This window comes from Vidua chalybeata, chromosome 6 (assembly GCF_026979565.1).
Source record: "Vidua chalybeata isolate OUT-0048 chromosome 6, bVidCha1 merged haplotype, whole genome shotgun sequence".
NCBI classification, from domain to species: domain Eukaryota; kingdom Metazoa; phylum Chordata; class Aves; order Passeriformes; family Viduidae; genus Vidua; species Vidua chalybeata.
In genome coordinates, this window is record NC_071535.1 from 53279556 (window position 1) to 53291563 (window position 12008).

Below are 12008 nucleotides of genomic sequence, written 5' to 3' on the forward strand. Positions count from 1 at the left end.
TTTTCACATGTAAAAATAGCTCTCAAATACGTGATTTTAGATTTCATAGCATGAAATAACTTTTTGCATGTAAAACCACAGTAAGAGTAATTGGAAAAAGAAAGAACATTTAGGAGATGTAAGAATCACATAAATGGAAGTTGTACTTAAAGTCCTACATGTTTCACAATGCAACCTTCAGCCCATTCTACCCATGGGCTGTCCTTCAGCAGAGCTGCCAAGTGATTCTGTTTCACTCCTCACAGCTCTTGACACATCCCAGGTTGCCCTTCAACCTCAACCTCCTAATTTTGAAAGTGGAGAGCCTGCAGGAGCTTTAATAAGCCTAAATTATCATCTTGAGAGCAATAGATTATGGCCTGGGGAGAGGAAAAAATACACAAAACCAAAAATGGTTAAATGTAAATGAAACACACACACACACACAAAATAGGAAAGAAAGGAAACAGAAGAGAGGAAAAGAGAAAAAATACAAGAGAGGAAAACAGGACAAAAGGACAGCAGGAAAAGAGAAAAAATACAAGAGAGGAAAACAGGACAAAAGGACAGCAGGGAAAAAAAAAGACAAGGGAGAAAAAGATAAGGGATGGGGTCTTGCAAACCAGATTTCTGGAAGATGAAGGATAACTGTTTTTTGACAAACCTGTTTAATAACACAGATGTATTTCACTCTTACACACCTGTAGCAGTTATTATGGAATTTGTTGTATGAAGAGAGGGTAATTAGACCTCCCCATGCTGCAGATAAGGAGAAGAAAATCTGAGTGGCAGCATCCTTCCAAACCTAAGTAGGAAAGAAAATAGCAGCATTTTCAGGAAAGAGTGTTAGACCAATGGATGTCAATAGAATATTTAAAAGAAAAATCCTGCCACTAAATACATCAGGCTCATTTGATAAGGAGCACTGTTCTTGTTGAGTCCATATAAAAGGACAATATAAACCTTGCTGTATATGGAAGACACAAATATAAAAACTATATTCTTTGATACATATCAGTTCAAATACATTCAGAAACAAAAAATACAAGAGGGAAAACCTGCATCAGATACTGATGTTCTCTTTGCCAGTGACCCTAAATAATACTTTACCCATGTAAGATGAAGAACAAGTTTCCACAGACGACAACACCACCTCTGCACATGGAAAATGCTTGCAGCAGACCCCAAGAGATCTGTGATTTATTCACCCTGGCAGCTCTGAGTGCAATAGCAAACCCACCATAGCATCAATCAGCTTCTCCCACTTGGGTGTGATGAAGTACCAGATCCCATCTCCAGCTCCAGGTAGAGTTACTCCTCTTATGAGAAGGATGATGAGAACCACATAGGGGAATGTAGCTGTGAAGTACACAACCTACACAGGGCAGAGAAAAGGTCACTGAAAGGGTTGATTTGGGTAAGATGAGAGGAGGGGAAATGAAAGTGCCACTATTGCCAGAAGAAGGCAATTACTCAGTCTCAGAGACAGCAGTCAGGGGATAAACTAAGAAAACAACAGGGTTATTTCCCTGGAAATCTGAAATTTTGCAGCTCTTCTTGCTGCTTGGAACAAGAATAACATCAATAACAGCAGTAAGAGCTGGAATTCTACACAGAGAAGGGAAGAAGGTTCCTCTCTCCATCTGGAGAGGAACAATAGGAATTTAAAGCTAAAGGAAAATCTCACTTTTGATCATTGCCCAGAGTGGACTATCACAGTTCATTGGAAATGAAGTGAGAAGTGCTATACAGTAACACATATCTGTAGTTTTCTTCTATATTTTTCTGTTTTAACTAAAAAAAAAGCCTAAAGAATTTTTATTACTGCTTGTACCTCTTAGTAATTACATATCACCATTATGATAGCTATGGTCCAAATTCAAAAAAAGGAAAGTCTGAAATTAGCTAGACAGACCTAATCATCATGATGTCTAAATACACAACAACGGCTGTGTGTTTAATGTTTTAATAATTATCTAGAACACAGCTCTCTCTGTGTTCAAATAAAATGGTTGGATTATGGCCAGTTAAGCTTTACATTCAACACAAAATAATTCCAAGTATTTTTCACATCAACATCTGGTCCTAAACAAAACAGAATCATATCATAACACATGATGGAATTGTATCATAGAATTGTTTGGGTTGGAAGGAATTGTATCATAGAATTGTTTGGGCTGAAAGATCATCTCATTCCAACCCCTGCCATGGGCAGGGACACAGAATGACCCCTGCCTAGACCCACCCTAGACCAGAATGATCCAAACCCAGCCCAACCTGGCCTTGAACATTTCCAGGGATGGGGTAGCCACAGCTTCTCTGGGCAACCCATGCCAGGACTTCACCACATTTACAGTGGAGACTTTCTTCCTAGTATCTAATCTAAACCTTCCCTATGTGAGTTTGAAGCCATTTTTCCTTGTCCTGTCACTCCATGTCCTTGTCCCAGTCCCTCTCCAGCTTTCCTGTGTCCCCTTTAGGTGGTGGAAGTTCTCCTGGGACCTTTCTCTTCCCCTGGCTGAACAACCCCAGCTCCCTCAGCCTGTCTCCATAGCAGAGGCACTCCAGCCCTCTGAGCACCTTTGTGGCCTTCTCTGGGCTCATTCCAAGAGATCCTTCTTGTGTTGTGGGCTCCAGAGCTGGACACAGGACTCCAGGCAGCTCCTCACCAGAGCAGAGGGGGAGAATCGGCTCCCTCAGCCTGTGGTCTGAGCTGAAGTGACTTTTGAAACTGCTTTTCAAACTTTTCTTGTTGTTTCAAGAGGTGTTTCAACAAGTTGCCCTGATGAATTTCTGTACAGTCAAGATACTGAACTAATCTCTACATAATCACAGGATTTCTATCTCTAATACCAAGGAATAAATATTTTCTCTCTGACATCAGTGTCAGTATTTTTCTTGGCCACGAAGAGTCACTTAGAGAAATATCCTTTGCCACATCCAAACCCACATTATTATTCAGTCTCTTGCCTTTCATAAAATATTTTTTCCTATCACACTAGGGTAAGGGGGAAAAAAATCTCAACTTTCCCCTGGCACTCTGAGTCCCTGGATTTTCTGTTAATTGCCAAGACCTCCCAAGAGATGAAGGTAGCTTCTAGAAGCAAAGGGATGGCTTTGATTTGGAACTCTGTGACCAGCTCTAGAAAATCCATGTCTCCATTTCCACCATCTTTATCCCAGGAAATACCTAGTTGTGTTGCTCACACACACACACTGAGCTTTTTTAAAGTTCAGTTCTGATTTTAAAACATGCTACTTAACATCTTAAATTACACCCCAATTTCTCAGATTCCACTGAAACGTGAGATGATTGCAGAATTTTTATGAACACCACACAGAATAGGGAAGGCTGGAAAATACTATTTGTGCCATCCCACTGCTGAGTGCAGCTGAAGAGTTCATTTTATATTTATTGAAGATTAGAGAAAAAAAATGTCAAACGAAAATAGTTTATGTTTTAACTAGAAAGGAAAACACAGAGAGGAAAAAGGCATTTCAATTAATACTTAGTCATTTACTGAAAATATTTTCAGTAATTCATCCCTTAAACGAGAGTGTGAGTCCCTAAAAACCAGCACCCTGCTTTCTGGTGAGCGTACAATCACAAATATTGTTCTTACTTTTCCTGATGACTTGATTCCTTTAGCAAGGGAGGCATAAACAATCACCCAAGCTAGGAAAAGAGATAATGCCAAGGGCCATCTAATCTCACCAGGATATTCAATCCCTGCTGAAATCTTCAATACAAAGTACCTAAGGAAAAAATAAAAGAAATTAGAAAACTTTGGGGAAAAAAATAATGAAAGCAACCACAGGCAGCAATTCAGCGCAAATTCCTTTTTTGTTTTCTTCAGTGTCCTCAGCAGTTTCTCTAGATGGTTCCAGTGATTCTCACCATGTATTATTTTATTTATCTGCATTGCAGTAGTAGACAAAACTGCCAGGCATGGACCAACACCCCAGCTGTGCTAAGCACCACAGGAACAGAAAACAAGTAATCCAGTGTTTGAATTCAGCTTTCATCATTCCTAAGCACAAAAAATGAGCATCGTTTGCTGCCCTTCACTACTGTATTTCTGGTTTTCCAAGCCATGTTGTTGCCTGTTCCAGTGGATTTTACAGAAAGATCAACATAATTTTTCTAAACAAAGAAAGATCTTACTTGAAGTATTCTTCACTCCCACTGACAAATGTTTTGTTTCCTTCCCTGGTGAAGTTAACCATGGTTAGATTTGGATAGGCACTCATACAGAAAGTAGAGTTCTTGATTTGTATTTTTGGGTGGTCGCCAATAATGCAGGAATCTAGGAAGAAATGGAGGGGGAACAGAAAAATAAAGTGTACAGATTTTTTTGTTGTCGTTGTAAAATGACAAGAATGCATTAGATCACACCTAATTACTTGAACTTTTGTTCAGTTGCCGACACCTTTTCCAAAAGGTCGTTTTTCCGTTTTCATGTAATTGTGTATTTGGGACCGTTTGCAGAAACGGGTTTTGTTTTTTTCGTTAAAGAGAATCTTCTCTAAAGACAATTTATCTTTAGCAGACACTCCAGGCTGCCAGCTGTGGTATTTTGTTGCCTACACAGAGTTTTCCTCCGGGGAAAAAAAAAAATCGGCATTTTATAAGCATTTAAATTGACAAATCTAATTTATGCTTGGTAAGGAAAAATTTAAATAAAAGTAGAGGGAAATGCTCATGGGATACAGATCACTTCAAAGTGGTTCGGGAAGAGACCGTTCCCCAGTGCTGGGAGCCTCTCCCGGCCGCGGTCATCCGCAGTCTCCTCTGGCATCTCCCAGGGGCGCAGCTGAGCTGCAGAAAGCTCTGGAAAACCACCACGGCCACGAATTTTAAAATAAAAACAAATACATAAATAAAAGAAGAGTATAAGCGTGTCCCAACTTACCTAGCAAAAGTTTGTTTTTATCTTTACAGTCTGGCGTGTTCCAGGGGTTGTTACAGGAAGCCCAGGGGAGCACGGGCACAAAGGAGGCGAAAAGGTAGAAAAGCGTGTAGCACAGAATAATATTGTAATAAATGGCTATCAGCACCGAGATGATCAGCATGGCGATGCCGCAGCCTGCGGACAGACAGGGGGACAGGAGGAAAAGCCATTAATACCGGCGGCGGGGGCGGCGGGGTCCGGCGGCTGCCAAGCATCGGCTTCCTCTGGCCCAGGGACAGCGACAGGGACGGGGCCACCCCGCTGCGGGACGGAGGTGGCCCCGCAGGGCCGAGCCCGCGGAGCGCCCGTGGCATGCGGCGGAGGGGGCGCAGGGGGCGGCTGAAGCCATGCGAGAGCCGGAGCGCAGGTCATGCTCCCCAAAACCGCCTGCTCCGCTCACCTTGCAGGGCGGGGATGGCTTTCCAGACCGACACGGGGCCCTGACTAGCAAACTGCCCCAGTGAGACTTCCAGGAAGAAAATGGGGATCCCAGCTAGAGCCAACATCATCAAATAGGGGATGAGAAACGCACCTTGGGGGGCGGTGGGAGAGAAGAGAGAGCAACCTGAATCACCCCGTGATACTGGGGACAACTTAGTCAAGACATTTTTCTATTAAAATTTTTCGGTTTGTTATCGATTCCCGGTGCCGCCAGCCTCGACGGGGCAGGAGAAAGTGGTGGAGGGGGGAGGGGGGAAGATGGGTGTCGGCTTTCTATATTTCCAGCGTTTTCTAAAGACAGTAAATACTCGTTATTGCTAAATGAGTATTTAACACCTCCCACTTAGAAGTTTCTACGTGTAAAATGAAAAGAAAAAAAAAAAAAGCTCACAATTTAAAAATAGTTATTTAAAATTGCCTCTTCCCTCACAGAAAACGGCTCTTACGGGCTTTACATAACTGTTTTCGATTATCACAGTACCACCACTACCCTCAGCTGAGAGCCCTTTAGAAGAGGGAACGGGTTTACAGCTGTAAGGGTTTAATCCAGTAACATCCACGGGTTCTCCGTTTCAGTAAGAGCCTCTGGCAGGAGAACGCCTGCAAATAAACTTCTTCTTCTTCCCCTTGTAAACTATAAACGGCATAGCCCCTCTTCCAACTTCTCCTCTCCTCTATTCAGCTGATCGACATTTACTCTAATTTCAAACGATTATTTTTCAATCGGATCATGGAGATATTTAAAACAATTCCCCCAAAACCTCACGAAATAACGGGATGTCTCGACTCGGGATCAAACGTCCTCTTGTCGCTACCCCGACTCTAAAGTCCCTCCTCTTTCCCCATCCCACCGACTGCGGATTCAGGATTGCGGACTGTGTGTAACCGAGGCGAGGGGGGTTCCGGAGCCCTGCCCCTGTGATCAACACGCCTCTTTATTTTCCTCCCTCCCCAGCACCAATTGCAGGTGTTTTTGAGGAAAGTGCTACCTTTTAAGGAAATCTCGTCAGGGCTTTCCTGCTTGCAGAGGTGACAAAAAAAAAAAAAAAAAAAAAAAAACAAAAAACAAAAAAAACACCACAAACCCCAGCAAAACAAAACAAACAAACAAACAAAAAAAAAAAAACAAAACAAAACAAAAGCCACGAGAAAACCAAACAAACACCCAGGCAAATGTTTCACCAAGTGCCAAGTGTGTCTGATGGTCTGAAAACGCCCCCGCACCTCGGCTCAGCCCGGGGCTTGCTGCCCGGCAATAGGAAGCCGCTGACCCCGCTTCCCTCGTGTTTCTCCCCGCCAAAAAGGCCGGGACTGGCTCAGACCCGTACGGTACTGCAGGTAGAGAGACAGGAAAAAGCCATCATACCTCCCCCATTCTTAAAGGCCAGGTACGGGAACCTCCAGACATTGCCCAGCCCCACTGCATAACCCACCATGGAGAGGATGAAATCCAGCTTGCTAGACCAGTTCCCTCGGGCTTTATTTTCATCCCCCACATCGTCTTCCTAAAAGGGAGGGAAAAAAAGGAGGGGAGGGGGAAGAGAGAGAGATGGGAAACCAGCCACTTTAGCAAACAAGCACGGCGGTGCTGCCGGCTTCACCGGAGGGAGACCCTGCGAGCAGCGGCCGGGCCGGGGGACTCTCCCGGCCCCTCTCCCCTGCCGCCCCCGCCGCCTCTGCTTTATAAAAAAAAGTACAAGAAAGAGGGGTTTAAAGCATGACCCTCCACTGAGCGCTCGGGGTGGGTCGCCTGGTTCCTGGAGAGAGGTCCCACGGCCTCCCCTGGGGGTGGAAGCCCTCGGCGGCCTCTGGAGGGTCAGGTACGACGGCCGGTTCTCAGCACAGGCAGAAGTGAAAATCGCTTTTAACGCACCAGCACCACCCGCTTCCAGGGTAAATGAGGATGGGCAGGAGGAGAGGGACAGCGTAGGGAGCGGAGAGCGGCACCTCCTCGGCCTCGCACCACCCGCGGCATCCCCTCCCGGGGACCTCTTATGGGATTGGGCTGATTTATTTCGCCCTATTTTTGGTTACAGGGTCCGAGGCACGCAGTCCCCGGGGGTTTGGGCAGGCGGATGCGCCTGAGGAGGGGAAGGGCAAGGCACCCTTCACGTGTGACGCTGGGGACAGAACCAGACCTCATGCTAAGGCATGTAAGGATGTGCGCGCCCGCGCACGGCGGGTCAGAGCTGCGGTGCACCTACAGGTACGACTCAGGAGCCAGCTGGAATTACACAGGATGCTCGTTTGTACCGCTATTACATCATTAACACTCCCCAACAGTACGGCACTGGATCTAAGATCCTCTCTCCCCTTCTTCCTTCCCTTCTCCCTTTGGCACAGGCCCATTCCCGACTCATCTGCACCTGATTTTAGAACTTCCACCCCAAATTGGTGCTGAGTGGCAAAAGCCTCCCACGAGCTGAAGCGGGGGAAGGAAAACCTGTAAGGAGACAACTCACCCCCTCCACTCTGCCAGGAAGAACAGAAGTGTTGCCATCTGTGCCCAGCACCACTGTGCTCTGGCTCAAGGTCACCCAGGCGCCCTTGGCGTTGTTTTGCTCCAGTGTGCTCTTACCAAGGCTCAGAGTAGCGTCCCCGTCTGTGCTTTGCAAAGCGGGAATTTTGCAATGAGGGATCGCAGCTTGCCCGGCAATCCCTGCCCCGGAGCTCGGCTTGGAGGGGAAGGTTTCCACAGATTCCCTCCGAAGGGTGGAGTTGGCTTGCACCGGGGTGCTGCTGAGCTTGCAGATCCCGACTTTGGTCCTCTCAAACTCATTTGGTTTCGCTTCTTCGGAGGGAAGGGTTTTGCTGTCGTTCGAGAGTGACCGGGGAAGCCTGGCGGTGGCGGCGGGGGCTTGCGGAGGGGCGTTTTGCGGCTCATTTTCGGGGCCGGTTCTTACAACTCCCGCACCTTCATTGGCTCCGGGAGCCACCGCTTCAGGATTGTTCACAAGCTGCTTGCTCATATCCCTTTGACTGGCGTAATCCTAAAATGAGAACGTCACATATTTTACCAAAAGGAGAAGAAGAGGGGAAAAAAAAGTGTTGGCACTGCAGAGATTATACGCATTTTTGTCCTCGTGCAGGAAACGCATGCGCCAGAAAATCGGGATACAGGAGTGTTGCAGAATTTCGAGGAGCCACGGCTCGCCTGCTTGCCCTCCCATTCGACGTTAATACTCTGGGGGAAAAAAGAGTACGGTGCACAAAAAAAAACAAACAAAAAAAAAAAAAACAACAAAAAAAAAAACACCCCAACCCCCCCCCCAAAAAAACCCAAACAACAAACCTCAAACAAAAAACAACACCAGCATCTGCAAAACCGTAATTCAAGTTTAAATAAGTGTTTCTACAGCACTGCGCCGCCAGACCTCGTTAGATTTCACATCACGACTGTAGGATACTCCCTTCCCTATCACCAGTGTAGAAAGATTCTTTAATTTTACGCCCCATTTCCTTTCTGTCATTCAACAATGCACATCGGCTTTTTTTTTTTTTTTAATATATATGAGCAGGAGGCAAGCTGCCCTGTAGGCAACCGGGGATGTTAAAAAACAAGTGAAATAGTGCTGGTGAACATTTCTGAGCTGGCTGCTACACTTCAAAGCCCGTCAGCAAGAATGGGAAATGCGAAAAACCCCCAAAACATAACCGCACCGCTAGAGTGGGATTAACGCCACTAACTGTAGCTTTCCCCTATTCCTTTTCTTATGTTTCCGATTCACATAATGCTAAATATTTTATTTAAGCTTCCCTATCATTAAATAGATTACTGACGACACTTCCACACTCACCTCTACCTTTCCCTCCAGTTTAAAACTACAACTTAAAATGCATCTTCATTTTATCTTCATTAAGCAACATGCAGGTGAACCCTACCTTTTCCATCAGTTTAATGTTAGCTTTACAAAATACCCTTCCTTTTTTTTCGGAGTGTCTCACAAAACTCCCTCTCACCATTTCCGCCACAAGTTTTCTCTCCATCGTTATCCCACTCTCCCGGCACCAGGGGTAAAGTCTGCACTGCAGGGACTTGGTTACTAAATGAGTGCTTTTTGGGGTACCACCGCTTTCCCCGTGCTCGCCCCCTCCCCCGCACCACCCCTACCCCGTCCGAGGGAGGCTCCGCGCTGGCTCCGCCGGCAGCACCGCGGACAGCTCCCCCTCCGCCACCGCTCCGCGCCTCCAGCCCTCGTCGGCATCGAAGAGAAGAAATCAAGCGCTTACCATGTCTTAAATAGCCACAGATCGAGCCGATAGAGGTGAAAGGAGCAGTACAGGCAATTGTCAGACTGGATTTTGCCCAGTTCAGAGCAAAGCTTTCTATACTTCCTTGGGAAAGACTAGGTTTGCGTCAGTGCATAGCAAGGTGCCCTTCGTGTGACATTTTCTTGATAATAAGAGCTTGATAAATCATTACCCTTGGTTTCAGATTTTAAAGGGACACCAAGAAGCCGGAGCGCTGGCTGGCTGTCACTCACGCGGCAGTGCCATTGCGTGTTCCCTGTGACTCATATGGGGGCTGATTACTAAACCAAAGCCAGCCGGAGCACGGCAGAACTTTCTTCTGGTAATTAGAGCGAACATGTGAGAAACACGTACTACTGCATCCAAGGCAAGAGAGAAATGGGGACAAACCTTTAATTTCTACTCATCTTCCTCCTCCCTCTTATTGTAGTGCAATCCAGCTCCCTTTTTTAAATCTGCATTTCTGCAGTTCACAGATCAGATGTTATACTAGCTTGTTTATATACGTTATCAATTTATATATCCATTTACATGGATACAAAAATTATAGAAACTATCAGTTTTGTGTCTAACCACATACCTATACACGGAGTGAGAAATTCACTGTGTATAAAGTATACAAATACATTTATATTGTGTCTTTCTTGGTCTCGTTGCACGAAATTACATTGTATCGTTTATTTTTACTGTGCCTCATGGGGGAAACTCCAATTAAACTTAAACGATACACACAAGAAAACAAGCTTCTCTTTCATCAAAACTGTCTGAAGAGCAGTTAAGTGGGAGCAAAGATGACGGCAACAGCCTGAAGTTGCTGATGTTCTTCCCTCACCCATCAAAGCATTTATGTTTGATTATTGGGGAGAAATTATTCGTCATTAAAAGTCAGGTGTTGACTGACAATCGTTTTTGCAACGAAGTGTTTCACATCTAATCACCTCTTGTAGGTGTGATTTGCTACTTGAGGGGCTTTCTCAAAGATTTGTTGAGCATAAGATAATTTTGTTCACGCTGACAAAAAAAAAAAAAAAAAAAAAGATGAAAAGCGCATTGGCGAATAGGAATGCTCCCTACGCAACCTTCCCAGTTGTTTCAGCGTCAGCGACGCTGTTCATCCGCATAGACCCTGCTGGTGTCAGCTTCTCCGGAGGGTATTTCACACTCTAGCGTAAGCAGAGTGGAGCGTGCGCCTATGCAGGGGAGGGGAGGAGAGGAGAGGAGGGGGCTGAACTCGCCAGCACCACACGGGTTTCTTCTGCGTCCTTGCCTTTACGGGTTACGAACGTTTATTTCGGCGGACGAAGTAAATAAAAAATTCGCAGTGGCCCAGCCAGCGCTGCAGAGCCGCTGGCTGCGCGGTGCCCCCGGGAGCGGCCACCTCCGGCAGGGACAGGGCAGCTTTGTTCCTGCGCCGGCGGCTGAGCTGCGGCCCCAGCTTCCCCCTCACAGCTCGGCACTGCGGCGGCAGCTGAAACTCACTCGCCACAATTATTGACAGCCCCACGGAAGCCGAGGAGCTGGGGGCCAGCAAAGCAGAACGGCGAAAATCGCTTTTCGCCGAAAAGATCAGTCAGCCTCGCGGCTGAAAAATGCTTTTGGCTCCCAGCAGAGCTCCAGAGCGCGTTCGCAGCACAGCTCGTTAACTTGTGATGTTGCTTCGCACATCTTCGAGCACGAGAGTTACCTAGACCATAGGTATATAATTGCTGTATGCACATACCAGTATCTTTACACACAGTCTCTAGATTGTTGCACATTCCTGTCTTTAAAATCACTTTTCTGCCTCTGTTCTGTCATGCAGAACAGCAGCCGGGTCTCGGGGGAAGTGTCCCTACCCATGGCAGGAGCGGAGCTGGGTGAACTTTAAGAACCCTTCCAAGCCAAACCATTCTGTGATTCCATGTACTCTCCGCGGGTCTATTGCGGAATCGAGGGGCGCTCACAGAAGCTGGTTTTAGGAGGGAGGGGGAGAAGCTGGTGGTGTTTTGCAGCGTTTCCTTCTCGAGGCATCCTCCAGCCGCAGAGCGATGTGGTCGTTAGCTTAGCCGTGCTGACCTCCAGTTACATTAATGCCTCTAAAGGCACGGGCCGAATTAAAAGAGGCAAGACAGTAGTCCAAGAGATATTTTGGTCGGGAAGACCCCTAAACGTCTTCTAGAGTCATTAGGTTGACTTATTTTGTTTTCCCAAAAATCGGAAATCTCACTCTTCACGTTATTTTCCAAGTTATATTTTTGCTCTTTCCATCAGCATTGAAACGTGAAATCGAAGTTTCACCCCTGGAAAAAGGGAGTCGATCTCATTTACTTTCTGAAAAGTCAAGAGCACCTCTCCTTCCCCCATACCCCAGGGAAAGCCACGGCCCTAGGCTGTCGCTGAGCCCCG

The 12008-nt window shown here is 46.3% G+C and overlaps 1 protein-coding gene across 1 annotated transcript in view; it reads right to left on the reverse strand.

Moving 5' to 3' along the window:
* Positions 1-10738, reverse strand: part of SLC6A5 (solute carrier family 6 member 5) — a 29546-nt gene extending 18808 nt beyond the window's left edge. The window contains exons 1-11 of the mRNA XM_053945869.1: positions 10698-10738; positions 9484-9607; positions 8491-8556; positions 7835-8362; positions 6739-6877; positions 5332-5463; positions 4893-5066; positions 4145-4286; positions 3603-3735; positions 1220-1354; positions 681-784 (exon numbers count right to left, since the gene is read on the reverse strand). Coding sequence (XP_053801844.1) covers positions 681-784; positions 1220-1354; positions 3603-3735; positions 4145-4286; positions 4893-5066; positions 5332-5463; positions 6739-6877; positions 7835-8362; positions 8491-8556; positions 9484-9607; positions 10698-10738 — 1718 coding nt within the window. The remainder of the gene's footprint in view (positions 1-680; positions 785-1219; positions 1355-3602; positions 3736-4144; positions 4287-4892; positions 5067-5331; positions 5464-6738; positions 6878-7834; positions 8363-8490; positions 8557-9483; positions 9608-10697) is intronic.
* Positions 10739-12008: the final 1270 nt, after the last annotated feature.